The sequence below is a fragment of the Mobula birostris genome, chromosome 6 (genome assembly GCF_030028105.1).
Source record: "Mobula birostris isolate sMobBir1 chromosome 6, sMobBir1.hap1, whole genome shotgun sequence".
Classification (NCBI taxonomy): Eukaryota; Metazoa; Chordata; class Chondrichthyes; order Myliobatiformes; family Myliobatidae; genus Mobula; species Mobula birostris.
The window spans coordinates 27161829-27187392 of NC_092375.1; the positions used below are offsets into that span (position 1 = coordinate 27161829).

General features: G+C 39.6%; 1 protein-coding gene across 1 annotated transcript; it reads right to left on the reverse strand.

Annotated features, from left to right (window-relative positions):
• Positions 1–4413: 4413 nt before the first annotated feature.
• LOC140199740 (interleukin-10 receptor subunit beta-like) lies at positions 4414–24809 on the reverse strand. The gene is made up of 7 exons (XM_072262213.1): positions 24671–24809; positions 16968–17091; positions 15410–15594; positions 15157–15320; positions 9960–10104; positions 8628–8785; positions 4414–4814 (listed from the first exon to the last, which is right to left on the reverse strand). Exons 1-7 carry the CDS (start codon positions 24726–24728, stop codon positions 4554–4556), a joined length of 1095 nt encoding a protein of 364 aa, XP_072118314.1. The 5' UTR covers positions 24729–24809; the 3' UTR covers positions 4414–4553.
• Between the last annotated feature and the right edge of the window lie 755 nt (positions 24810–25564).

Consider the following 25564-nt stretch of genomic DNA (forward strand, 5'->3'; position numbering starts at 1 on the left):
ACTCCGCATAACAGCAATAATCAGACTGGCACCGCCCGACACTGCCCCCCGTCGGCAGGAGGGCGGTCCTACACCCCACGCCCCAAAACACAAACACAAACACACACACACACACACACACACACACACACACACACACACACACACACACACACACACACACACACACACACACACACACACACACACACACACACACACACACACACACACCTCGCAGTGTCAGTGATATTTCGCACACTTACACGAGGAATTCTGCTGATGCTGGAAATTCAAGCAACAAACATAAAAGTTGCTGGTGAACGCAGCAGGCCAGGCAGCATCTCTAGGAAGAGGTACAGTCGACGTTTGTCCTGACAAAGGGTCTTGGCCTGAAACGTCGACTGTACCTCTTCCTAGAGATGCTGCCTGGCCTGCTGCGTTCACCAGCAACTTTTATGTGTCTCGCACACTTGGATCTGTTAGTTCTCTCATATATTTTCTCCTTTGCCTTCCTCTACTGCGTTTCCCAGGCATACGGCCTTGTAATGTAAGGCATTCTATTTCTCCCTTTCTGATGACATGGCCCAGGAATTTAAGTTTCCTCTCATTTAATGTTCTCATTAAAGATCTTTTTGTATGGGCACGTTGGAGTTTTGTCTCATTAGTTACCCTATCGCTATATGATATTTTCAGCTTTCATCTAAGAAAACACATTTCTGTTGCTTCTAAGTTTCTTTGGAGTTCTGGTGTTATAGTCCATGTTTTGGAAGCATGCAGCAAGATTGACCAGATGTAACATTTTAGTAGCCTAAACCTGGTTGTTGTAGAAATGTGTCTGTTGGTAAAATTGGGTGTCATTTTTTGGAAGTTGGTTTTGGCAATGGTAATTCTTTTTATTTCTACTTTACTTCTAGCAATTTGCGATATAAAACTACCAAGGTAATTAAAGCTGGTCATTTGTACAATCTCTTGGTTACCGATGTACAATTGGCAGTTGGGAGTATCCTGTTGTTTTGATATTACCATACATTTGGTTTTTTTACAGTTGATGGTTAGACCAAAATCTACACTTGTTTGTACTACTTTGTCTAGGAGGATTTGTAAGTCTTCTGCAGCACTTGCTTTAGGGTGGTATCGTCTGCATATCTTACATTGTTGATGTTAACACCTCCAATTTTTATCCTATCTAGATCTTCTATTTCTCTGAGAATCATTTCACTATAGATATGAAATAATTCCGGTGAGGCAACGCATCCCTGTCTAACTCCGCTTTGAATTTTACTCCAACTGCTTATATTATCATCAATTTTTACCGCCGCCATTTGATTCCAATATAAATTTTGAAGCAGTTGTTGGTCCCTTTCATCTATGTTTAGCTTAGAGAGAATTTGAAATAATTTTTCATGTTGCACTTTGTCAAATCTTTTAGTGAAATCAATAAAACATAAAAAGACATCATTTTGATATTCAATTGCCCTTTCTGAAAGCATTCATAGTATGAAAATTGCGTTCCTAGTTCCTCTATCCTCAATAAACCCATATTGCAGTTTAGAGGTTTCTGGCCTTAACTTATTTTTAATTCCACTCAGAATAATTCTCAAAAAAATCTTTATTATCCCCTGCATACTGAGTCATAATGCCTCTGTCACCCGGAGGATGATCATAAACTGCACCCCACCCCAACATACTGAGCCACACCGCCCCTGCTTGTAGGAGGGCGGATTTACCTCTCCCGCAAGCTGAGTCGTCCCGCCCCTTTCAGCAAGACACATTCCCCTAGCAACATGTTTTTGTTGGAATTTTAACTTGTGAGGTGTGCAATGCAATCAAGTTGAGCGGGTCTTCAAAGTGTTCTTCTCAGCAAGCACTATTTCTTTATTTTTGGTAAATTCATTTCATTCTTGGCTCTCAATGTGGCGTGGCTTCAAGTATTGGGCCATTGCTAGTGCTGAAGATCGCAAGCACATCAAGACTGCCACCTCCTGTGCTCGTCTCCCCTAATGTACAAGATGATCTGGCTTTGGGAGCTCTTGAGTGCTTTAACATTGGTCTTTTTGCTTCCATGTTTCTATTGATACTAATGCATATTAATAGTAATGTTAGCACCTGTAATGCAGACATCCTTATGATTTCTTGCTCAGATGTTGACATAATTCAGGAAGTGCAATTGCCTTATCCAGGACTGGTCCATGACTTGCACCTTTGACAAAATAATGGATTCATTATGACAAAACTATGCTCCAAGTATATTCACAGGAGGATGACTATATTATCACCCTTAAACTATTATTACCCTTCAACCATCAGGCTCCTGTACCAGCGTGGATGACTTCACTTAACCTCAACACTGAATTGATTCCATAATCTATGGATGCTCTTTCAAAGACTCTACAACTTATGTTCTCAGTTTTTTTTTGTTATTTGCTTTTTATATTTGCATAGTCTGTCTTCTGCGCATTGGTTGTTTGTCAGCAGTCTCTAGAGTTTACAGTGAATAGTGCAAAAAACAAAAAAAAAATCCAGTGAGCGACATTTCTGTGGATAAAAAACACGTTGTCAGTGAGAGAGATCAGAGGAGAATAGCCACACCGGTTCAAGCTAACAGGAAGACAACTGTAACTCATGTAAACCATGTTACAACAGTGGTGTGCTGAAGAGCATCTCTGAATGGACGAGACATTGAACCTTGAAGTAGATGGGCTACAGCAGCAGAAGATCACACCAGGTTCCACTCCTGTACCTAATAAAATAGCCACTGAGTCTATGCTCCATGTTGCTCAGGATCATCAGAGCAGAATAACACAGTAAGGATAAAGTACTTGTTTTATTGTTATTCCCCTTAATTTGCCACAGAGGAATATGCTAGTAATGAAGTATTCAAAGTCATTTGCAGCATATTGAATAGCAAATGCAAGCCAGTCCAATTGCCATTTTTTTGTGTACGTTCTCCTGCTCTTTACCCACATCCCTATTTAATTTTGTCCCTTGATATGTTTATCCAAATCTTGTTCCTAAGTTACTGTGGTTTAATTACCTTTCACACAGTGTGTTCTGAATTTTAGTAACCTGCAACAGAAAAAAAATAAAATCTCATCTTCTCATGTACATCTTCAAAAAATTGCAAGAACTTGCAGTATTCAATCGCGCTTTCGGTTAATTGTGTTCAAATGTCCCTGAGAATTAGATAAACTATTTAAAAGAGAACTTTTAAGAGACTCTTAGATAGGTACGTGGAGCTTAGAAAATAGAGGGCTATGCGGAAGGGAAATTCTAGGTAGCTTCTAGAGTAGGTTACATGGTCGGTACAACATTGTGGGCCAAAGGGCCTGTAATGTGCTGTAGATTTTCTATGTTCTATGTTTTAAGTATAAAACCCAAATATCTCATTGATTGTGGATTGCATTTTTTCCAAATATAATACTATCTTGCATTCCAAATAATTGCATATGACTACAACAAAATATCACTAGGTTCTCTTGTTCGTTGGAACTCAACAGCAAGTATAGCCTTTGGTGAGCCCACAGCTGAAAGGAATTAGGCAAGGGTGCACAATTAACTGACAATTTTTATTTAGCAAGAACAAAGAAGTGCAAACAATTTCCAGTAGGTGAGGGAAGTGATGTAGGTACAATATAAAAAGTGACAAAAATGAGTTCAGAGAGCAAGAAAAACTGTTATGTGCGAAAAGATGTGGAATTCATCTACTGGAGTAGACAGTTAATATTCCAGCTTGAATTATTGGATGTAGAAAATTGAATAAAAGGATAGCAAAACAAAGAAAATAAATGTTCTCCAGAATCTTCACTTACAGTAACAAATGGGTAAACAGCAAGTTTGACGGAAATCCTTCTGCATTTTAACCTATGGATACTTATTTTATAAATTTAAAATCCCTAATCTATTCTTAATCTTCTTTTCCATAATAAATTTATGCCTCACACCTCTGAAAAAGTAAAACTTCCTGCATCAACTTATTGCACTGCCATTGCATTTTATGGCTTGTAGTGTTGCCATTTGTTTGAAGAGATATTTATAGGTCCTGATGAAGGGTCTTGACCCTAAACACCGACTCTTTATTCCTCTCCATAGAAATTGCCGGACCTGCTGAGTTCCTCCAGCATTTTGTGTCTGTTGCTCTGGATGTACAGCAACTGCAGAATCTCTTGTGTTTATACTTATAGTAATTCAAGTTTACATCGTGAATCAGGTTAAATAGACTTAACTTGTAATGGAATAATTGATAGAAACATCATACAGGTAAAGAATTGCAATATATTCATTTTGCTCATATTTTTCCTTTTGACTTTTGAAAGTTTCTGACTTTATTAAAATAAATTTAAATCCCAGTTAATATTCATAACAGTAATTATCCCTTGAAAAAGGAGGGAAGTTTAACAGCTGCAAAAAAAATCACCAAAAACCCTCTCAAAATCTTGTTTAAAATAATACCACTCCCTGGTTTTATTTGAATTGGAGTTTCATACTACAGGTATTTACTTCTGATATTGCTGGCAATGGACAACAAAATATTCATGCCATCTCCCCCAGATAATTTTCTGGCATTGTCTTGCTCACACAGAATTCTTTGGTAGTGTTTGCACTCTTGCATAAAAATTAGTGTTATTATGTTGTGTCTGTTTCTCTTCATCTTCACTTTCTTTCTTTAAGGTGTACATCTGAAGCATATCCAGTTTTGTAGGAATGTCAATATCAGTATCGTTAAGGCATTCTTGTAAATTTGAAAAAAAAAATAATTTGTCAAAAGGTTCTTCAGGCAGATTGTTAGTCTGAGGTGGCAGGAATGGAGAATTCAGCCAAGGTTCTTTCAGGAACTGTGCATTAAAAAGAAGGAAAAAATGTTAAGAGAGGTCTTTCCCAATTAAGCTGTAAACAAAAAAGCTTACATAAAACATTCTCATCTGTCCTAAGAGATGCCTTACTTTTTTTTTTGCTGGGATAAAAATGAGTACTCATGTTATTAAGGTTAAATTAAGCACACCTACATGAAAAGTTGTCCTGGGAAAGCAGCATCCGTGATCAAGGAAACCCACCACCAGGACATGGTCTCTTCTCGCTGCTGTCATCAGGAAGCAGATACAGGAGCCTCAAGACTCACACCACAGGTTCAGGAACAGTGATTACCCCTCAGCCACCAGGCTCTTGATCCAAAGGGGATAACTTCACTCAACTTCACTTGCCCATCATTGAAATGTTCCTAAAACCTATGGCAAACATGAGAAGGTCTGCAGATGCTGGAAATCCAAAGCAACACACACAAAATGCAGCAGGAACTCAGCAGGCCAGGCAGCATCTATGGAAAAGAGTAAACAGTTGACATTTCAGGCCAAGACCCTTCATCAGGACTCCATCAGGACGGTGCCTGGCCTGCTGAGTTCCTCCAGCATTTTCTGTGTGCCTCAACCTATGTACTCTTCATCTCATTGTTCTCAATATTTATTGTGTATTTATTTAATATTATTTCTTTCTTTTTGTACTTGCGCTGTTTGCTGTCTTTTTCACACTGGTTGAACGTTGGCGCAGTCTTTCACTAGTTCTCTTATAGACATTATTCTATAGATTTATTGAGTATGCCTTCACAAAAATGAATCTCAGGGTTTATATGGTGACATATAATGAATTTACTTTGAACTTTGAAATTTAGAAATCTAGAAGGCAATGAAAGTACGATATTCAAAGTGAAGACTTTGGAGATTTTATTGCATGATGGAGAAAGACTAAGGAGCTGGTGGTAGACCTGAGGAGAGCTAAGGTGCTGGTGACCCCTGTTTCCATCCAGGGGGTCAGTGTGGACATGGTGGAGGATTACAAATACCTGGGGATATGAATTGACAATAAACTGGACTAGTCAAAGAACACTGAGGCTGTCTACAAGAAGGGTCAGAGCCGTCTCTATTTCCTGAGGAGACTGAGGTCCTTTAACATCTGCCGGAGGATGCTGAGGATGTTCTACGAGTCTGTGGTGGCCAGTGCTATCATGTTTGCTGTTGTGTGCTGGGGCAGCAGGCTGAGGGTAGCAGACACCAACAGAATCAACAAGCTCATTCGTAAGGCCAGTGATGTTGTGGGGATGGAACTGGACTCTCTCACTGTGGTGTCTGAAAAGAGGATGCTGTCCAAGTTGCATGCCATCTTGGACAATGTCTCCCATCCACTACATAATGTACCGGTTGGGCACAGGAGTACATTCAGCCAGAGACTCATTCCACCGAGATGCAGCACAGAGCGTCATAGGAAGTCATTCCTGCCTGTGGCCATCAAACTTTACAACTCCTCCCTTGGAGGTTGAGACACCCTGAGCCAATAGGCTGGTCCTGGACTTATTTCCTGGCTTAATTTACTTTTTACTATTTTAACTATTTCTGGTTTATTACTATTTATTATTTATGGTGCAACTGTGAGGAAAACCAATTTCCCCCAGGATGAATAAAGTATGACTATGACTATTTAAAGTGAAGGTAGATAGGTTCTTGATTCGTAAGGGAGTCAAAGATTATGGGGAGAGGACAGAAAAATAAGATTGAGAGGGATAATAAATCAGCCATGATGGAATGGCAGAGCAGACTCCATGATCTGCATGGCCTAATCCTGCTCCTGTGTCTTATGGACACACAAGAGCTGATACATTTACATTTTTAGTGCTTTTCATGAAGGCATCACATGGCCTCAATGTGTTGCTTGCTCTGGAAAAGGAAATTGTCTTTACTTGTTAGCACATATTGTAACTTGTGGGAGAGTATGAGCTTCGAGTGCACTCAACGCTACACACTCAGCTCAAATAGTCTCCACCATTAGACTCCAGCTGAGCAAAGTCTCTTCCAGAGTTTGGTGCTGCTGATAAGATAAATGAGCTACTTTTCACACCACACCCTACTTCTGACAGTTATGTACTGAAGCAGCAAGCATCACGTCAGTCTGATGAAATGACAATGCCAAGTTTCATTCTCCAGCCACACTGCTTTTAAAATTTTCCTGTAACTATCAAATAAATTATGGGTAGAAATTTCCATAAGTTTATGGAAGTCATGTTTTTTTTTGCATGTGTAGGTTACATGTGGGGCTTCTGCCACATCTGGGGTAGAGTAAGGATAATCTCAGAACAAACTCTCAGACCATATCAGAGTACTACCAGCTTATATCCTTTGTACTCTCATGTTCACCCATAAACCTCAGTGCAGCACATCTTCAAATGCAGAGCATCGAATAGCACAGTGCTGGAACAGGCTCTTCAGCACACAATGTTTGTGCCAACCATAGTGCCAGCTTAAACTGCAAATCTGCCTGCACATTGTCTACATCTTTCTATCCCCTGCCAGTTTGTTCATCTGCCTAAATGACTCTTAAACCTTGCTATCATCTCTGCTTCCACTACTTCCCCTCTCATTGCATTTCAGACATTTATCACTCTGTGTGTGAATAAAATCTGCCTCATTAACCTCCTTCAGACCTTTCCCCCTTTCACTTTAAATTTACACCTTTTGTGTTTGTCATTGTTACCCTGGGAAAAAAATCTTTATTATCCACCCTATCTCTGACTCTCATAATTTTATATATTTGTATCAGCCTCCGACAATCCAGAGAAAACAATCCAAGTTTGTGCAACCAGTCCTTATTGCTAATACTCTCTAATCCAGGCAATTTCCTGGTGAACTTCTCCTGCACGCTCTCCAAAGCCTCCATATCCTTCTTGTAATGCAACAATTATTAATGCACACAATACTCCAAATATGGCCTAACCAAAACTTTATATAGCTGCAACATGACTTCCTGACTTTTATACTCAACACCATAACTGATGATATGTTTTCTTATACAAAATGCTGAAGGAACTCAGCAAGCCAGGCAGCATCTATGGAAAAGAGTTGATGTCTTGGAGGAAGGGTCTCAGCCCAAAACATCGACCGTACCTTTTTCCATAGATACTGCCTGGCTTGCTGAGTTCCTCCAGCATTTTGTGCTTGTTGCTCAGATTTCCAGCATCTGCAGATTTTCTCTTGTTTGTGAAGTGCTTTTTAACTATCTTACCTACTTGTGTTGTCACTTTCAGGAAACTATGGACTTGCACCCCAAGATCCCTATGTCCTGTCATTTACTGCATACTTTCCCCTTAAAATTTGACCTCCCTATGTGCAACACCTCACCCTTGTTTGGATTAAACTCCATTTGTCATTTCTCTGTGCACATTTCCAACTTGTCTATACCCTACTGAATCCTCCGATAATTTATTGCGTCACGTGAAAAATTAGTAATCAGCCCACTTGCATTTTCATTCAAATCATTTATAGATATCACAAACAGAGATCCCTTAGGAATGACCTCCAGTCAGAAAAACACTCCCCTCCACCACTGCCCTCTGTCTTCTGTGACCAAGTCAATATCGAATTTAATCTTTTTGGATGCATAGTGCCTTTATCTTTTGGATTAGACTATGATGAGGGTTCTTGTTGAAAGCTTTACTAAAGTCCATGCATACAAAATCTGCCGCCCTACCCTGATCAAACATTGTTGTCACCTCGTCATCTTGAAAAAAAAACAACAGCAACTGGATTATGTTCACAAAGATGACTTACACATATTTGATGGACTGTGAAGCAGAAATAAGAATTGATGCTTGGTGGAACACGTACCTGTTTTATGTGTTCAGGAAGTTTGTACGAAGGAAAGAAAATATATCTGATGATTCTGTATCCATGAAGTGATGCATAGAAAATGCCAATGATCACAAGAAAGACAACACAAAGTGATGCAAGAAAAATCACAACAATCTTCCAATCTGCAATTCTACCTGCAAGTGCAAAGAACAGCAATAAAATCAGTCAGTCCAAAATGACAGATGGGCACAAAACTTTTGAAAGAATGATAGAAATAAATGTTATGAGGTCATAGCCTCATTTTACAAAATGACTTGCAAAAATGGATTATATCAGTTGGCATCAGGTGCAGCGCTGCAGTGCATGAATTGCAAAGTTGTGTACCCACAATGTTGTTTCTGGTCTACATTTCAACATACAGCCAGGGAAGGGGAAGAGAATGACTTCACATGATGACTTCATTTAAAAAGGATTTTAGCTGATTTGGTGTTGCTCCCGAAATGCTACAAGTATTGTATAATTAACAAGATTAGGTTCTAAAGGTATCATTAAAGCTTCCTTAATTCTTCTACTTATAGTTTCTAATATTTCACTGAAAAATAAATAATTCTAATCATGTAAAGTCCCAGTAGCAGAGGTTAAAATTATCAAAAACATCAGATTTTTGGACTTATGCCATTACCCTATCTTACGTTCAGCAGAGCACATACATTTCTTACTTATTAGTGGTGGGAATTGAACCCCGATCTTACAACTGGCGCAGTAAATTGTTAATGTTAACTGCTACGCTACCATGCCTACCCTACAGACAGTGACCTGGATTCAATTCTGCCATTGTCAATAGTGAGTTTGTACATTCTCCCTCTGCTCACGTGGGTTTCCTCCAAGTGCTCTAGTTCCTCCCACACTTGCAAAGACACATGGGTTAGTAAGTTACATGATCACAACGATGCACTTGCGCAGCGCGGGTTTGCTGGGCCAAAGGAGCCTGTCACTGTGCTGTATCTCTAAATTTTAAAAAAATTCAAGGCATAACACTGCTCCTATTCTTACATTTGTGTTCATTTTTCACACAGCAAGTCCAAGAAGCAAGAAACGGAAAGATTTTTCATTCATTTGATTCTGATAGGGTTGATTTAAATATGAAATCTGGTTGGCATAAATATGACCTTCTACATCCGTATAGTTCTTTTGGTTCATCTGAACTGCAACAACACATTGTTATGGGAAGGTTTGTGAGTAGCTGACTTAGCAATAGCAGAGGGGACTATAACTCCTGTAAGCAGGAAAAAAACATGTGACCGATAAAGTATTGCTTATCTCATAGTACTTCTTTAGAAGGAACAGATTGATCAAATGTAATCATACCATTATCCATTGTAGTTTCACAGGTAATTGAACTCGATTGAGTTATTCGGTTATTCACAAAGGGTTTAACTTTCAAGCAGTAGGTGGTCCAAGGTTTCAGATTGGTGAGGGTTATCGTGTTCTGCTGGATGTAAGTTCTTTCACTCTGCGTGGAATTCAATAAATCTGATAGTTACATTCGTCAGAAAACAATCACATGAAGGATTAAGTCAATCACGTTAAATGGACCTTTTCAATGGGAAGTCGTAGCACTGAAGCTTTTTAGACACTGGCAATAGAAATATGTAATTGCTCCCAATGAACTTCCTAAAATGACCAATGTACTCGAAAAATTTTGTTGCAATGGGTTCAACAATTTAGCGAGAAAAACTGAATATAATTCCTATAACTTATAATTTGTTTCATGCTGGTGTATATGTGAAATAATTTTACAAAACATTAATCAACCCAATGCATAAATTTGCATTTAATCATTGATTTTAATATTCATATTAATAGGAACTTATTTTAATAATAGGACAAGGAAAAGAATGGTTAGGAATTTCTGAAATGCACTGTACCTGTGAATTTTTACCTTTATCAGCAAGTGGAAGAAAAATTGACAAGAACTACCTTGCATTAAATTTGTTAATCTCATCTTATTCGCATGTCCCTATTACTGCTCTAACACATGAACAAGTGTACATTAAGAAATTCTAATACACTGCCATTGGTCTGTTCACATGAACAAGTGTATATTAAGAAGTTCTAAAACCCTGCCGTTGGTCTGTTCACATGAACAAGTGTACATTAAGAAGTTCTAAAACACTACTATTGGTTTGTTCACATGAACACATGTACATTAAGCAGTTCTAAAACACTGCAGTTGGTCTGTTCACATGCGAAGTATCAGATCCATGAAGAGAAAGACTGGCAACCGGAGCTTCCTAAAGCTAGAATAACTACCCATGAACCAGTTGTTATGCATAGTCCCATCAACTATCGTACACTGTGAAGTCTGTAACAAGGAAAAGGCAGCATTAAACAAGTTCCTGTAAGCTGCAATAACCTAATAACCTAATAATTAACTGGCACTGTTCCCTCTAAGCTGCGTAGTTGCGTGGTCGTGCAGTAACTGAAATGCTCCTGCGCACATTCCTTTGTTGCCATGCAGCTGGAATTTTTTTATATAATGTAAAAATAATTTTGAAATTATTTTAATATTATTTTGAAATACCCTGTAATTAACTATCTGTTAATGAATATATTCCATATATTTTCTAAATAATAAAGGTAACTTTTGAAATGCTTTAGAGCTATATTGTCAGTGTTTCAAGTTCAACACTGTTACAAATTGTAAGAATAAACACAGAATGGAAGTTCTGAGAAAGTAAAGACTGGTTCAATTAAAACATTCATTGATAAATTGCTTAGAAACAAATAATTTAAAGAACCATAGATCCTTGTTGACATCTTTGGAACATTGCAGGCTTCTGATGCTGACTGTGCCCATGGAATCAGTCTTATGAATTCAATCAAATGTAAATCCAGAAACAGACTAGAAGTGGAACACTTGGATGATCTAATGAGGATTAAGACGTATCTTTCACCTGGATGTGAAATTAATCTGGACAGTGTTAGTAGGCAATGGGTTTGTAATAAAGACAGATGAGAAAAAAATTGACCAAGTATGTAAGATTTTGAAAAGGATCTAGTGTTTTCCTGGTGTATATGACAAATAAACTCTTCTCAGGCTTTCAGCCAGGTACATGTATTGATAAAATTCTTTTCCTAGTTTTATTTCAATGGCTTCCTTTAACAGGCGGTCCCAAAAGCCATTGGTGTGGTACAGTAATTCTGTATTATCAAAGCCAATCCTATAGCCATTGCGAATGCAGTGTTCTGCTGCAGCCAATTCCTCTGGGTAACACGAACAGAGCAGAAACCTGATTGGTTGTGGACTAACTAATCAGGAGGGACAAACTACAGGGGTATAAATACCACCGGACTAGATATGCCCAGGCATCATCCCTGAAGAAGGTATCAGGGTTTGTCTTCAAAATGTCAGTTATAATCAAGAAGAGTTTATTTGTGACGTATTTTCTTTGTTGTATTGTATTTTATTACACCATTCAATTAATAAATAAAATCAAAAGTATGTGATTTTTCAATTTTCATTCTAAATATGCATTGTATACATGTTACAAAAAACATTTAAAGTGCTGTGCAGTTTTAAGGCCTAATAAAAAAATTCCTGCTCAAAGCAATGGTTGGTCCATACAGCTGTAAAAATAAAATTAAGGGGAACATTGCTGACTGGATCTTCTGGTTCTGGGAAAATTATCATTCAGGACACAAGAAAATGCACCAACCCTCCACAGAGAGGGTTTATGACCAGGCTAGAAAGAGAAACAGTTCTAATGATCTTGGTTCAGTCCTGACTTCTGGCACGCTGTGCGCAGAGTTTGCACATTCTCTCTTTGATCTTTTGGTTTCCTCCACATTCCAACGACCTGCTGGTGTGTAAATTGCCCCAAATGTAGGCATGTGTTAGAAGAATCAGGGGGAGTTAATGTGATTGTTAAAGAGAATGTGTTACAAAGAAATTAAATTAAGATTTCCCTGGGAGCCCTCAGGGAAAATGCGAGCCTAAGGCTTTTTTCAATGTCATAAGGAAATATGAGAAAGCACAAGAGTCATTTGAACGACATCATGCCTAAGACTGCATCGCTGTCTCAATATTGCAGCTGCAGGACAGTCTGTACAGACCAGGTAATATCTCTGGTGTGAGGGTTGTCTCTACAAGCACTAATTTGAGGGACAGGATGGCACACTCTGAAATAAAGCATGATCAGGGAAGAGAAATGATCAATGATAATTTTAGAAAAATAGACAAATATTAGCAAACAAGTGAGGGAGCATAGATGTTCCCGAGGTATCAGAGCGGGAAAAGTTGAACTAAAAATGTGACATTTGACTAGAAATTTGCAGACTAAATGGAGTAATTTATAGTGATTTTTTATGTATTGCACTGTACTGTTACTGCAAAACAAATTTCCTGACATATGTCAGTGATAAAAAAACCTGATTCTGGCGTATTCTACAAAGCAGTCACCTTCCCTGTATTTGTTTTTTTCTAATGTATAGCTGACCACATTATGAACACTGAGTGCCTTTGCATCCCTGTGCAGATGTGTAGTAGAGAGTATCTGAACTTGCTGCATCACCGCATGGTATAGAAACTGCACTGCAGTGGACATGATGGCTCTATAACAGAGAGTCAAAACTACCCAACACGTCACCAGCACCAGCCTACCCACCCTCATGGACATGTACACAGAGAGGTGTCGGAAAAGGCCAATAACATCACGAAGGATCCCACCCACTTTGCTCACGGACTGTTTGTCCCACTCCTACCAGGGAGCAGGCTACGTAGCATCCATGCCAGGATCACCAGACTCAAAAATAGTTACGTTCCCCAAGCAGTAAGGCAGATCAACACGTCCACCCACTAACCTGCTCCAACACCACTATTTTATCATTCCTGTCAGTCATCTTATGTACAGACTCTTCTGCACCTAGCATCACTTTGCGGACATAAAAACAATCTATGTATATGAGCCTCCCTGTGTAGTTATGTTGATGGTGTTTTTTATTATTGTGTTCTTTATCTTATTGAGTTTCTTCTGGTGCTGCATTGGATCTGGAGTAACAACTATCCTAATGAAGTGTCTCAGCCTGAGATGTCAACTCTTTATTCTCTCTATCAAGAGCAGCCTGACCTGCAGATTCAGATTCAGATTTATTTCTTAGATGTGAAGTGAACCATGCAGTAGAAGCAGTCTTCTCCCCTCTCCCATCAAAATGAAGACAGTTGGAGACACGTACCATCAGGCTCAAGGACAGCTTCTATCCCACTGACACAGTTCTGGTTGCCTTATTATAGGAAGGACATAGAAGCTTCAGAGAAGGTACAGAGGAGATTTACCAGGATAATGCCTGGACTGGAGGGCATTTCTATGAAGATAAGTTGAGTAAACTATGGTTTTGTTTTGGAATGAATAAGGATGAGAAATGAGTTGATGGAGGTGCATAAGATGACAAGAGGTATAGATAGAGTCAATCACCAGAGTCTTTCCCCTTGAGTGGAAATGTAACAGGCGGACCTAGATCCGGGCACGCCATTACAGGAAGGATGTGGAGACTTTGGAGAGGGTGCAGGAGAGGTTCAGGATGCTGCCTGGATGAGAGAATACAATCAATAAGGAAAGGTTGGGCAAAATCTGAGGAGCAACTTCTCACCAAAGTCAGCATGGATTCCTTCAGGAGAAATCTTCCCTGACAAATCTGTTAGAATTCTTTGAGGAAATAAGATGCAGGGTAGAGAAAGGAGAGTCAGTGAATGTTATTTATTTGGATTTTCATAAGTCCTTTGACAACATGCTGCACATGAAGCTGCTTAAGACTATCAGAACCCATGGCATTCTAGCTTTGATCGAATACTGGCTGACTGGCACGAGGCCAAGAGTGGGGCAAAATGTGGCATTTGCTGGTGACTAGTGGTCTCTTTCAGAGGTCGGTATTAGGACCGCTTCTTTTCACGTCGTATGTCATAGTTTGGATGGTGGAATTGATGGCTTGTGGCCAAGTTTCCAGATGCTGTTACAAAGATAGTTTGAGGGGCAGGTAGTATTGAGGAAGCAGAGAGTCTACAGAAGTACTTGTATGGATAAGTTTAGGGGTAACACAACGGGGAAACTTCTTTACTCAGAGAGTGGTAGCTGTGTGGAACGAGCTTCCAGTAGAAGTGGTGGAGGCAGGTTCGATTTTGTCATTTAAAAAAAATTGGGTAAGTATATGGACAGGAAAGGAATGGAGGGTTATGGGCTGAGTGCAGGTCGGTGGGACTAGGTGAGAATAAGCATTCGACTCAGACTAGGAGGGCCGAGATGGCCTGTTTCCGTGCTGTAATTGTTATATGGATAAGGAGAATGTGCAAAGAAGTGTATGCTGGAAATGATATTAAATAATCTTGAATACAGTATAGTGGAAGAAGTACGAGTGAATTTCTACATCATGTGGAAGGACTGTTTGGGTTTTTGGTTGATGAAAAGGGAACAGGTTAAATGACATGTACTATACCATTTTAACTGAATAGAATTTACAACCCTCCCCTTAAACAAGATGTTTAACTTGTTTCTCAGTCAATGAAATTTACCTTATTTTTCTCTGTAGCTTCCCAGTAAAAAACTTCATAACCCAAGTCCTGAAAATATTCATGCATAGATTTATTGTTATTTTCATTTACAGGTTCAGAGATGTAGACATCGAGCATATCCAATCTTGGCTTCACAGTCACTGCCAAAGGAGGTCCGATTTCAGCTGTATTACAAAGGAACAGAAGTGGAACACTTGGGGAAAAATATAAATTTCAAGATAAATTAATTGGAACAAAAACTAATTAATCTTACTGTCACGAGAAGGTTCAAACTCTATGGCATTGGTCCAGTCAGATGTCTCATCTTTGTATTCAGCTCTCACACGCAGGTAATAACCAACTCCGATGGCCAGTTCATTAGACAAGTCACATTCTGTGACGTTGATGTTTGTACAGGCTTTTTCAAGATGCTTTTGATTATATTGATTGTTGTAGTAGCTGAAAAGAAGATGATTCAGACAATTACGTCACTGCAATATACAGACCCTTGATAGATATCATATGTGACAATTTGCTGTTAATCATATCAAGTTGAGGGTAATTTCTCTGCCCAATGCTCTGATAAACTAGCCAAATGATATATTGAATATAAATAAATTAATTCCTTGCTTTAATAAAATAACTATAAGGCAACTATCTCTCTGGCAAGTCCATCATTATTTTTTTCATTAGCTGGTTTGAGAAGATGGAAGGGAGCCTTCTCTTTGAACAGCTGATGAGATAATACCCCAGCTGTGCTATCTTTAGGATACTCCAGACGTTTGGTCCAGTGATGATGAACAGACAATGAGATACATCTAAATAGGAAGTGCTTTAAAAAAAAACCTTCCTTCAACATGCTTCTCTAAGTTAGTTCTCAAGTTAGTGGTCATTGGTGTTGAATGATGCACAATTTTGGATCAGTATCCCTCATTGCTCAAACTCAGTTTGAAATTATTCCTTGCAAACAGCAGCATAGTTCAGGAGCAAATGTTGGCAGAATTCTCAGAAGAAAGCCCTTGTTTTCTTTCATATTCATTTTATATTCAGCTAAGAGCATAAATGGGTGTTGGCTTAATACCTTGAATATTAACAATGCAGTGCCTCCTCAGCACTTAGGTTTCTAAACCAGCAACCTCCTGAGGTAGAAGTTCTAACGCTGAGCCAAAACTGAGTAGAAATCATTGGCAAAGGCCTTGTATCCCTTTTGCCAATCAACCTTCCAGCTCTTGGCTCCATTCCTCCCCCCGCTGTCTTCTCCTATCATTTAAGATCTCCCCCTCCCCCTCCCACTTTCAAATCTCTTACTATCTCTTCTTTCAGTTAGTCCTGACGAAGGGTCTCGGCCCAAAATGTTGACTGTACTTCTTCCTATAGACACTGCCTGGCCTGCTGCATTCACCAGCATTTTGTGTGTGTTGCTTTCCTTCAATAATGATTTATGTGTTTTCTCTAAAAAAAAACTGAATAGGCATTTGAGAAACATTTTTTGTTCTTCTCACTTTTTGACCTCTCTTGGTCTCTCAAAACCATGACATTTATATTTAAAAGGGTAACCAATTACTACTGTGATTAAGATATAGAAATGCTGTATCAAAACAGCGAGCTGTTGGTCTCCCTTCCTTCTGTGGCAGAAGTGACAACTCTCTCTCTGATGCTTTGCTGCTGCCTTTGCGTGGGGGGAGGGAGGCTCTTGGGTTCCAATATTTTTCCATTATTCATTCATTCTTTGTTTTTTTTCCTCTTAGTTTCGTGTATGTCTGTGAAGAGTAAGAATTTCAGGTTGTGTACTGCATATGTTCTCTGACATTAAATTAAACCATTGAACTCACCTTTGATATTCAACTGAATAATGAAGGTCTCCTTTGCGATAAGTAACTGGGCTCCATTTGAGTACATTCTTAAAATTGATGGATTGCATTTTCACATTCTGGGGTGAAGATAGCTTTCCAAAAACTGTATAATAAAAACAATAGTTTAATTTGTATGTTTCTAAGAGGAATCTTATCTTTCATATCATTATTTCGCTAGTTATAAACTCAATCAAATCCCTGCGGTCAGCCATAATTTCATTTTAACTTTGCTATAGGAAATGCCTTTTATGACCTCATCTCTCCCCCACCCCCCAAGGTTTGTGCACTCTTCTGCTGAGAGGAAATATGGATGACCTGTATCACACCCTTCTATGCCTCGGTAATTAAAGTATTCTAGATTCTTCTTAAATGTTGTGAGAATACCTGCTTCCATTACTCATTCACTTCCAGATTTCAAGTACAGCATGGGTGAAAGTGTTCCTTCTTACATGCCCTCTAAACCCTATACTTTAATGCTTCAATACTTCAAAATCTCTTACTCACTCTTCCTTCAGTTAGTCCTGACGAAGGGTCTCGGCCTGAAACGTCGACTGCACCTCTTCCTAGAGATGCTGCCTGGCCTGCTGCATTCACCAGCAACTTTGATGTGTCTTACTTCAATGCACTCTAGTTTAGGATGCCTAGCAGAACCCTCTGAAATGTTTCATCCTTAGCTTAATGCATGGAAGATTAGGTGAGTTTTGTTATAGATGTGCAACATTATATATCCAAACTTTATTCTTTTTTTTGGTCTACCATCATTTAGGGTATGAGCACAAGAGCTCCATTTAGTGTTAAAATGCTCAGAAAATGCCCTAGATATAATGGGACAGAACACTATCAATGATGAATGTTCACCCATTAACCACCTCCTTAATGTTATTGCAAAACACTATTCATGAAAATGTGGAGTGGTTTCAAGAATTCCCTGAGGCTATTTATGTAGTTGGTTTCATTATTGAATTTAGGGAGGTGGTGTAAGGAAATAGAACAAGTTTTGGCTTTGTTACGGTTTAGTTATTCAAGATTTAGAGTGATATTTTATTTGGCATGTGCTTTGAATTTAACTTGGAATGATTTCGATGATGGGAAAAGCTATTTTCCCAGCTAATCCCTAAAACTTTTAAATGACAATTCGATATAAATCATTGGGTGCTTTTAAAGTGAGTGCAGAGCTATCACTAAACACAAAATAACATGTTTAAACATATTTAGTTTCACTAGGAGATTTTTGGAAGAATGGAAGACTGTATCTGCAGATTTCTTTCCAAGTCATGCGCCAGTCTGACATAAACAATTAGCTGTACATTCTTCTTTGTTGGCTTAATCATTCTGAACTTCTTACCCAATCGCACTGTGGTTGCTGCATCACCAGAAGGAATGCTGTGGTTCAAGAAGGTGGCTTTTCACCATTTTCTCAAGAGCAGCAGGGACTGGCAATAAATAACTTTCCAGTGATCCCATATCTCATAAATGAATAATACAATAACTGGACAGGAGGTTGTTGTATATTTGTGGTTGGCATCCGTCTCAAAGGGTGATCATCATCACAATCCTGGGCAGAAAGCATGGAGATCCTGAGATGCCCAGTCATCAAGATCCCCCTCTCGGCCTCAGTGTCATCCAAAGGAAAACCTATGAAGCAATATATTTGGCACCAGCTTGACTGCAGGAACCGCCAGAAGGTTGTTCAATGATGTCCAGCTGCCCTGGGGGCTCCACTCACCATTTGCTGTCTGGGTTTACTCCTTTGTCTCTCCCGAGGCTGCCCATGAAGGCAGTGGGGCTATTTACCCGTAGCTGGGGATCTGGTTCACGAGCACCAGGGGCCAGACCTCTTCCCCGTCCTCAGTAGTTCAGCCTGAGTCCAAAAGGAGTTCAGTTTCTGTGTGTCGACAGTGAGGAGGCACTACATGAGGCTTGCTGTTGTGGAGGCTGTGTACTGGCTGGGAGAGACTTACACATTTGGCTCTCCTTTTAGCAAGAAGCTGAATGTGAGAGTGACAAGGACTACCCTCTACTCTACCACACTAGATGCGTCATAACAACCATGTTGTATTTTTAATATTTCAGTAACACAACATAACACAGGTCATTAGTTTTCATAAGTTAGCAACAATAATCATCAATGTTGTTACCAGATAAGAAAAATAATTTCTATTTATAAAGTATATGACACACATTGCAACTGATAAATTACATGAAAGAATAATCTTTATGTAATATGGGAAAACACAGCCATCAGTTTTCACACCTCAAATAGAAAATGAAGTAGAAGTCAATTGACTTGTTTTGGAGGACGTGGCTGAGATAGCTGGGACAGTCAAGGATCTGCCTTCTTTGTGTAGAGTACTGGTAACTAATATCCACCCAAACAGACCATGCATTAGTTTATCATCTTATCAAAACGATTGACAACATTACACTCAATTTATGTATATGGGTCCTGAAGTCAAGATCAAACTCATGGCATCACTAATGAGAGCCAGCAACAAGTACCATGCCGGCCTAGAGAACATCGGTAGAGTATTACAGGGAAAGGAATATAAGGAAAACAGTTCAACAATAAATGCAAGGTAAAATGGTAGCATTTAGGAAATACTGGGTTAGTTCTTTTTCAAAATAAAAACAGTGATCTATCCTCTTTTTAAATTACAATAATGATTGGGCTGAATTGCTGGATGATGTCCCTTGTGATGGGTTACAGATAAAAGTGTTACGTCTTGCATATATGAGCAATTAGAATTCAATTCTTCCAAAAATAGTTCACGATTTAATAAACAAGATGGTTTTCAAGTTGCTGAGAGATGCTTTTTGAGAATGTGGACCTTTGAGGGATCTGTGATGGGTTATTGAGCTAAATGTCTCAGAAGAAACTATGATTGATGAGAATCATTCTCTTTGGACTGTCCTTGCGTTCTGGTAATTACATGGCCACAAGTAACTTTACTCTTGCAAAAGTGATTATTCCCAGAAAAGAGATAACGAGAAAGGCACTTTCAGAATCTTCTCTATCTATAAAGAAACAAGGTTTCACTTTGAATGCCTCACAATGATTTGCTCATTGTTAACGTTTACTCAATTGCAGCCCAATATATAGCTTGCCAGTTTGACATTTTCTTTTAATTTATTGTTGTAACCCTATCAGAACCTTGTGGGTAGCACGGTAGTGTACTGGTTGGCACAACAATTTACAGTACCAGCAGCATGGGTTCATTTCCTGCTGCTGCCTGTAAAGAGTTTTTAACGTTCTCCCTGTGACCATGTGGGTTCCCTCCGGGTGCTCCAGTTTCCTCCCACAGTCCAAAGACTGATCGGTTAGTAGGTCACTGTAAATTGGCCCACTCCATGCTGTATCTCAATAAATAAATAACTAAATAAAGAAATCCCACTGGATTGAGTGATTTTAGGGATAGAAAAGACAGTGATAGAACAGACTTAAAAGCAAAGTGAGAACTTACAGACAAAGGCTTAGTTAGAGAGGAAGCCAGTTAAGTGAGCAAGCAGAGCAGGTCAGACTTAGGTGATTTAGGAGACAGAGAGCAGCATTTGGAATGGACACATTTATTTATGTGGAGGTAGAAGCTGGGAGGCAAGGCGGACAGCGTTGGAATATCAAGACAATTGAACAGAAAATCCAATCAAGTTCTATTTTTTTTAACCTTCATCACTGAGAAAATGAGTTTGATTATCTTTTGCATGTGTTTCAACAATGATACAGCTGAACAGCACTGTTACAGGCAATATGGGTGTACTGGAGTGGGCAGCAATAGCAAGCATTGAATTATTTCTCAAAGTAATGGAGCAATTATTATTTACAATGTGCTGTTTCGTTTGCATAATAGAGCACTTATTTGATGAAGGGGCACTCTTCGGAAACTACCTTATTATTGTGAATTTATTAAAAACATTGGGAGAAGGGCTGAATTGCAACAGTGAAAAAAAAATTGAAATAAAGCTCAAATTCAATCAGTTGACAATCTGTTTAAGGACGTGCTTTTTTAAGAGAAAATTGTAAAAAAAAGAGAACCACTCTTATAAAGAGGAAGCAATGAATACCTAATATGCTAGAAAACATTAATATTAATACAAATCCAGGCAAATTTAAAAGATCAACATTTCAGAGTTAAATTTCATGTTAAATTTGAATGTTCTCAGTTACTTTATACACATATACTGTCTATTCTTTCTCAGACCAACTTCAGAATGGAGGATGCTTTATTTCTAATTAAAATCAAAAATACTGCAGATGCTGGAAATTTGGAACAAAAGCAAGTAAACCCTATTCAAACTCACCAGGTCAGGCAGCATTCGTGGAAAGAGAAACAATCAATGTTTTGGGTTTGTGATGTTTCAGTTCTGACCTGAAAGGTTGACTGTTTTTTTTTGTTCCACAGAAAACCCGACTCACTTCTCCCCTGGTTTTGTGTGTTTTGAGTTGGAATGCGGTCTCTGTGAAGGTGGCCGAGACAGGCACTGTCATAACATTTTTAAAAATATGTAGATGAGTATTTGAATTGCCCAGATAGGAAAGGCTACAGACAAGTGCTAATAATCTCCTCTGGACCCTCTCTCCAATGACAGTACATCTTTCTTAGATAAGAGGCCCAAAACTGCTCAGTATATTCCACCCCAAATGCCCATTCTCTACTCTGAGCTGTTGTGGTCAGAGACTCGCAAGAGAAAGTGGGAAAGTGAAAACTTATTCTTCAAGAAATCTTTTCTGCATACCCTTGAAGCTATCCTCTTGCTAATCAATTCCTATGACACTGCTCACACTAAGTGGAGTTGTTGCACTCATAACTATATTTTCCCTGTGCACCCTTTGTAACGTACTCATCAGTAAACAAACGTGTTGCAAGCGCTAAAGTTACCTCTGGATTTCAATCTGAGCTGAATGCATTTTCATATATTAAGTTTTTAGTGAAAGTTTTGAAAAGTCATGACACTGTTTTAGGCACAACTTCGGGAGATGTGCAATTTGGATTAGGAAAAGCTTTCTACGCAAAGGATGATAATATGGAAAACTTCGACATTACTGCTGGATATAGAAACATTGAAACATAGAAAGTAGGTGCAGGAGTAGGCCATTCGGCCCTTCGAGCCTGCATCGCCATTTATTATGATCATGGCTGATCATCCAACTCAGAACCCCGCCCCAGCCTTCCCTCCATACCCCCTGATCCCCGTAGCCACAAGGGCCATATCTAACTCCCTCTTAAATATAGCCAATGTACTGGCCTCAACTGCTTCCTGTGGCAGAGAATTCCACAGATTCACCACTCTCTGAGTGAAGAAGTTTTTCCTAATCTCGGTCCTTAAAGGCTTCCCCTTTATCCTCAAACTGTGACCCCTTGTTCTGGACTTCCCCAACATCGGGAACAATCTTCCTGCATCTAGCCCGTCCAATCCCTTTAGGATTTTATACGTTTCAATCAGATCCCCCCTCAATCTTCTAAATTCCAACGAGTACAAGCCCAGTTCATCCAGTCTTTCTTCATATGAAAGTCCTGCCATCCCAGGAATCAATCTGGTGAACCTTCTTTGTACTCCCTCTATGGCAAGGATGTCTTTCCTCAGATTAGGGGACCAAAACTGCACACAATACTCCAGGTGTGGTCTCACCAAGGCCTTGTACAACTGCAGTAGTACTTCCCTGCTCCTGTACTCAAATCCTCTCGCTATAAATGCCAGCATACCATTCGCCTTTTTCACCGCCTGCTGTACCTGCATGCCCACTTTCAATGACTGGTGTATAATGACACCCAGGTCTCGTTGCACCTTCCCTTTTCCTAATCGGCCACCATTCAGATAATAATCTGTTTTCCTATTTTTGCTACCAAAGTGGATAACTTCACATTTATCCACATTAAATTGCATCTGCCATGAATTTGCCCACTCACCCAACCTATCCAAGTCACTCTGCATCCTCTTAGCATCCTCCTCACAGCTAACACTGCCACCCAGCTTCGTGTCATCCGCAAACTTGGAGATGCTGCATTTAATTCCCTCATCCAAGTCATTAATATATATTGTAAACAACTGGGGTCCCAGCACTGAGCCTTGCGGTACCCCACTAGTCACTGCCTGCCATTCTGAAAAGGTCCTATTTATTCCCACTCTTTGCTTCCTGTCTGCTAACCAATTCTCCATCCACATCAATACCTTACCCCCAATACCATGTGCTTTAAGTTTGCACACTAATCTCCTGTGTGGGACCTTGTCAAAAGCCTTTTGAAAATCCAAATATACCACATCCACTGGTTCTTCCCTATCCACTCTACTAGTTACATCCTCAAAAAATTCGATGAGATTCATCAGACATGATTTTCCTTTCACAAATCCATGTTGACTTTGTCCGATGATTTCACCGCTTTCCAAATGTGCTGTTATCACATCTTTGATAACTGACTCCAGCAGTTTCCCCACCACCGACGTTAGGCTAACCGGTCTATAATTCCCCGGTTTCTCTCTCCCTCCTTTTTTAAAAAGTGGGGTTACATTAGCCACCCTCCAATCCTCAGGAACTAGTCCAGAATCTAACGAGTTTTGAAAAATTATCACTAATGCATCCACTATTTCTTGGGCTACTTCCTTAAGCACTCTAGGATGCAGACCATCTGGCCCTGGGGATTTATCTGCCTTCAATCCCTTCAATTTACCTAACACCACTTTCCTACTAACAAGTATTTCGCTCAGTTCCTCCATCTCACTGGACCCTCTGTCCCCTACTATTTCTGGAAAATTATTTATGTCCTCCTTAGTGAAGACAGAACCAAAGTAATTATTCAATTGGTCTGCCATGTCCTTGCTCCCCATAATCAATTCACCTGTTTCTGTCTGTAGGGGACCTGCATTTGTCTTTACCAGTCTTTTCCTTTTTACATACCTATAAAAAGGACTAGGCAGAAAAGTTGGCAGAACTAGGAGCCCGAAAGAGACAGATTATTGAGAACAAGATCACATTTATCTCTTTGTACTTGTGTCATTAAAGATGTGTGGTTCTTCAAGTTGCTGATCCCTGCTTCCCAAAGCGGCGTACAGTATACTTAATGTTATAGAATTGGAGTACTGTAGGGGGGTCCTCGTCCCTCGCGACACAGAGTGTAAATTTAATAATATCCTTTGAATAGGGGATTGTTAAAATCCCTGAAAATATTATCGTGGAATGGAACGTTTCTGTCTGAAGTAATAACGTGCAGGTGTTGGTATTCCTCCTCTCGGTAAAGAAGCGGAAGGCAGGAGGGACCATGATCTCGCTGACCGGCTGCGGGGCTGATTGTACTATTAATGGCAACGGTAACTCTCGGCAATATTCCTAATCTTTTCTCTTTGTTTCCCCACCCTCCGGAATCAATAGAGTCTTTCTAGGTGGCTTTAAAATAAATTGGTGAAAAATTCTCAGTCACCGAACAGAAAGTGCACTCGGAAAGAGGAAGTGAACATTCCTATTTTTACCAGTTGGCAAGTGCGCAGAGATTGCTATATACATTCGGTCACGCCTATATGTAAAATGATATAACTGATTTAAAACTAGAAATGGTAAAAAAATAATATTAATGTTCCGGATTTCCCGTGTTTTTCTATTCGATATAGTTCCAATCTGGCGTTTAACACCATGCCAGGCTGCTCAACACCCCGATCGGTTTATAGATCTGAGGGATACAATTGAGAACACTGACCTGGGTGCGTTAAAACTGCCGCCAACGTGGAATACAGCAAGATTTCTGCCACAGTCATACCTCCCTCTGCTCGACTGCCTCGATTACCAGTAACCTCAAAATTTCCTTATTCTTCCCTATCAGCTTCGAACTGTGTGATCAAGGTTACAACTGGGCGGAGATTACCTGGAAAGGCCTCCAATTGCATTTCTCAGGAAATAGAATCGAGAGTTTGCCCTTTGGCAAAATAAATGTCTTTGTTAGTTAGTTGGCAAAACAAGATGTTTCTTAAAAAGTCACTGAAATGCTGATCATTACAATGGTGAATGGAGGAGATGCTAAAATGAGGACCACCAGGCAGCATGTAAAAGAGCAACAAGATAGATTTACAAGGATGCTGCCTGGATTGGGGAGCATGCCTTATGAGAATAGCTTGAGTGAACTCGGCCTTTTCTCCTTGGAGCGACGGAGGATGAGAGGTGACCTGAGAGAGGTGTATAAGATGATGAGAGGCATTGATCGTGTGGATAATCAGAGGCTTTTCCCCAGGGCTGAAATGGCTATTACGAGAGGGCACAGTTTTAAGGTGCTTGGAAGTAGGTACAGAGGAGATGTCAGGGGTAAGTTTTTTTACACAGAGAGTGGTGAATGTGTGGAATGGGCTACCGGCGATGGTGGTGGAGGCGGATACCATAGGATCTTTTAAGAGACTCCTGGATAGGTACATGGAGCTTAGAAAAATAAAGGGCTATGGGTAACCCTAGGTAATTTCTAACGTAAGTATATGTTTGGCACAGCATTGTGGGCCGAAGGGCCTGTATTGTGCTGTAGTTTTCCTATATTCCTTCTATGTTTATAAAATACTGGAGGAACTCAGAAGGTCAGGCAGCATCTTTGGATGGAAATAAATTGCTG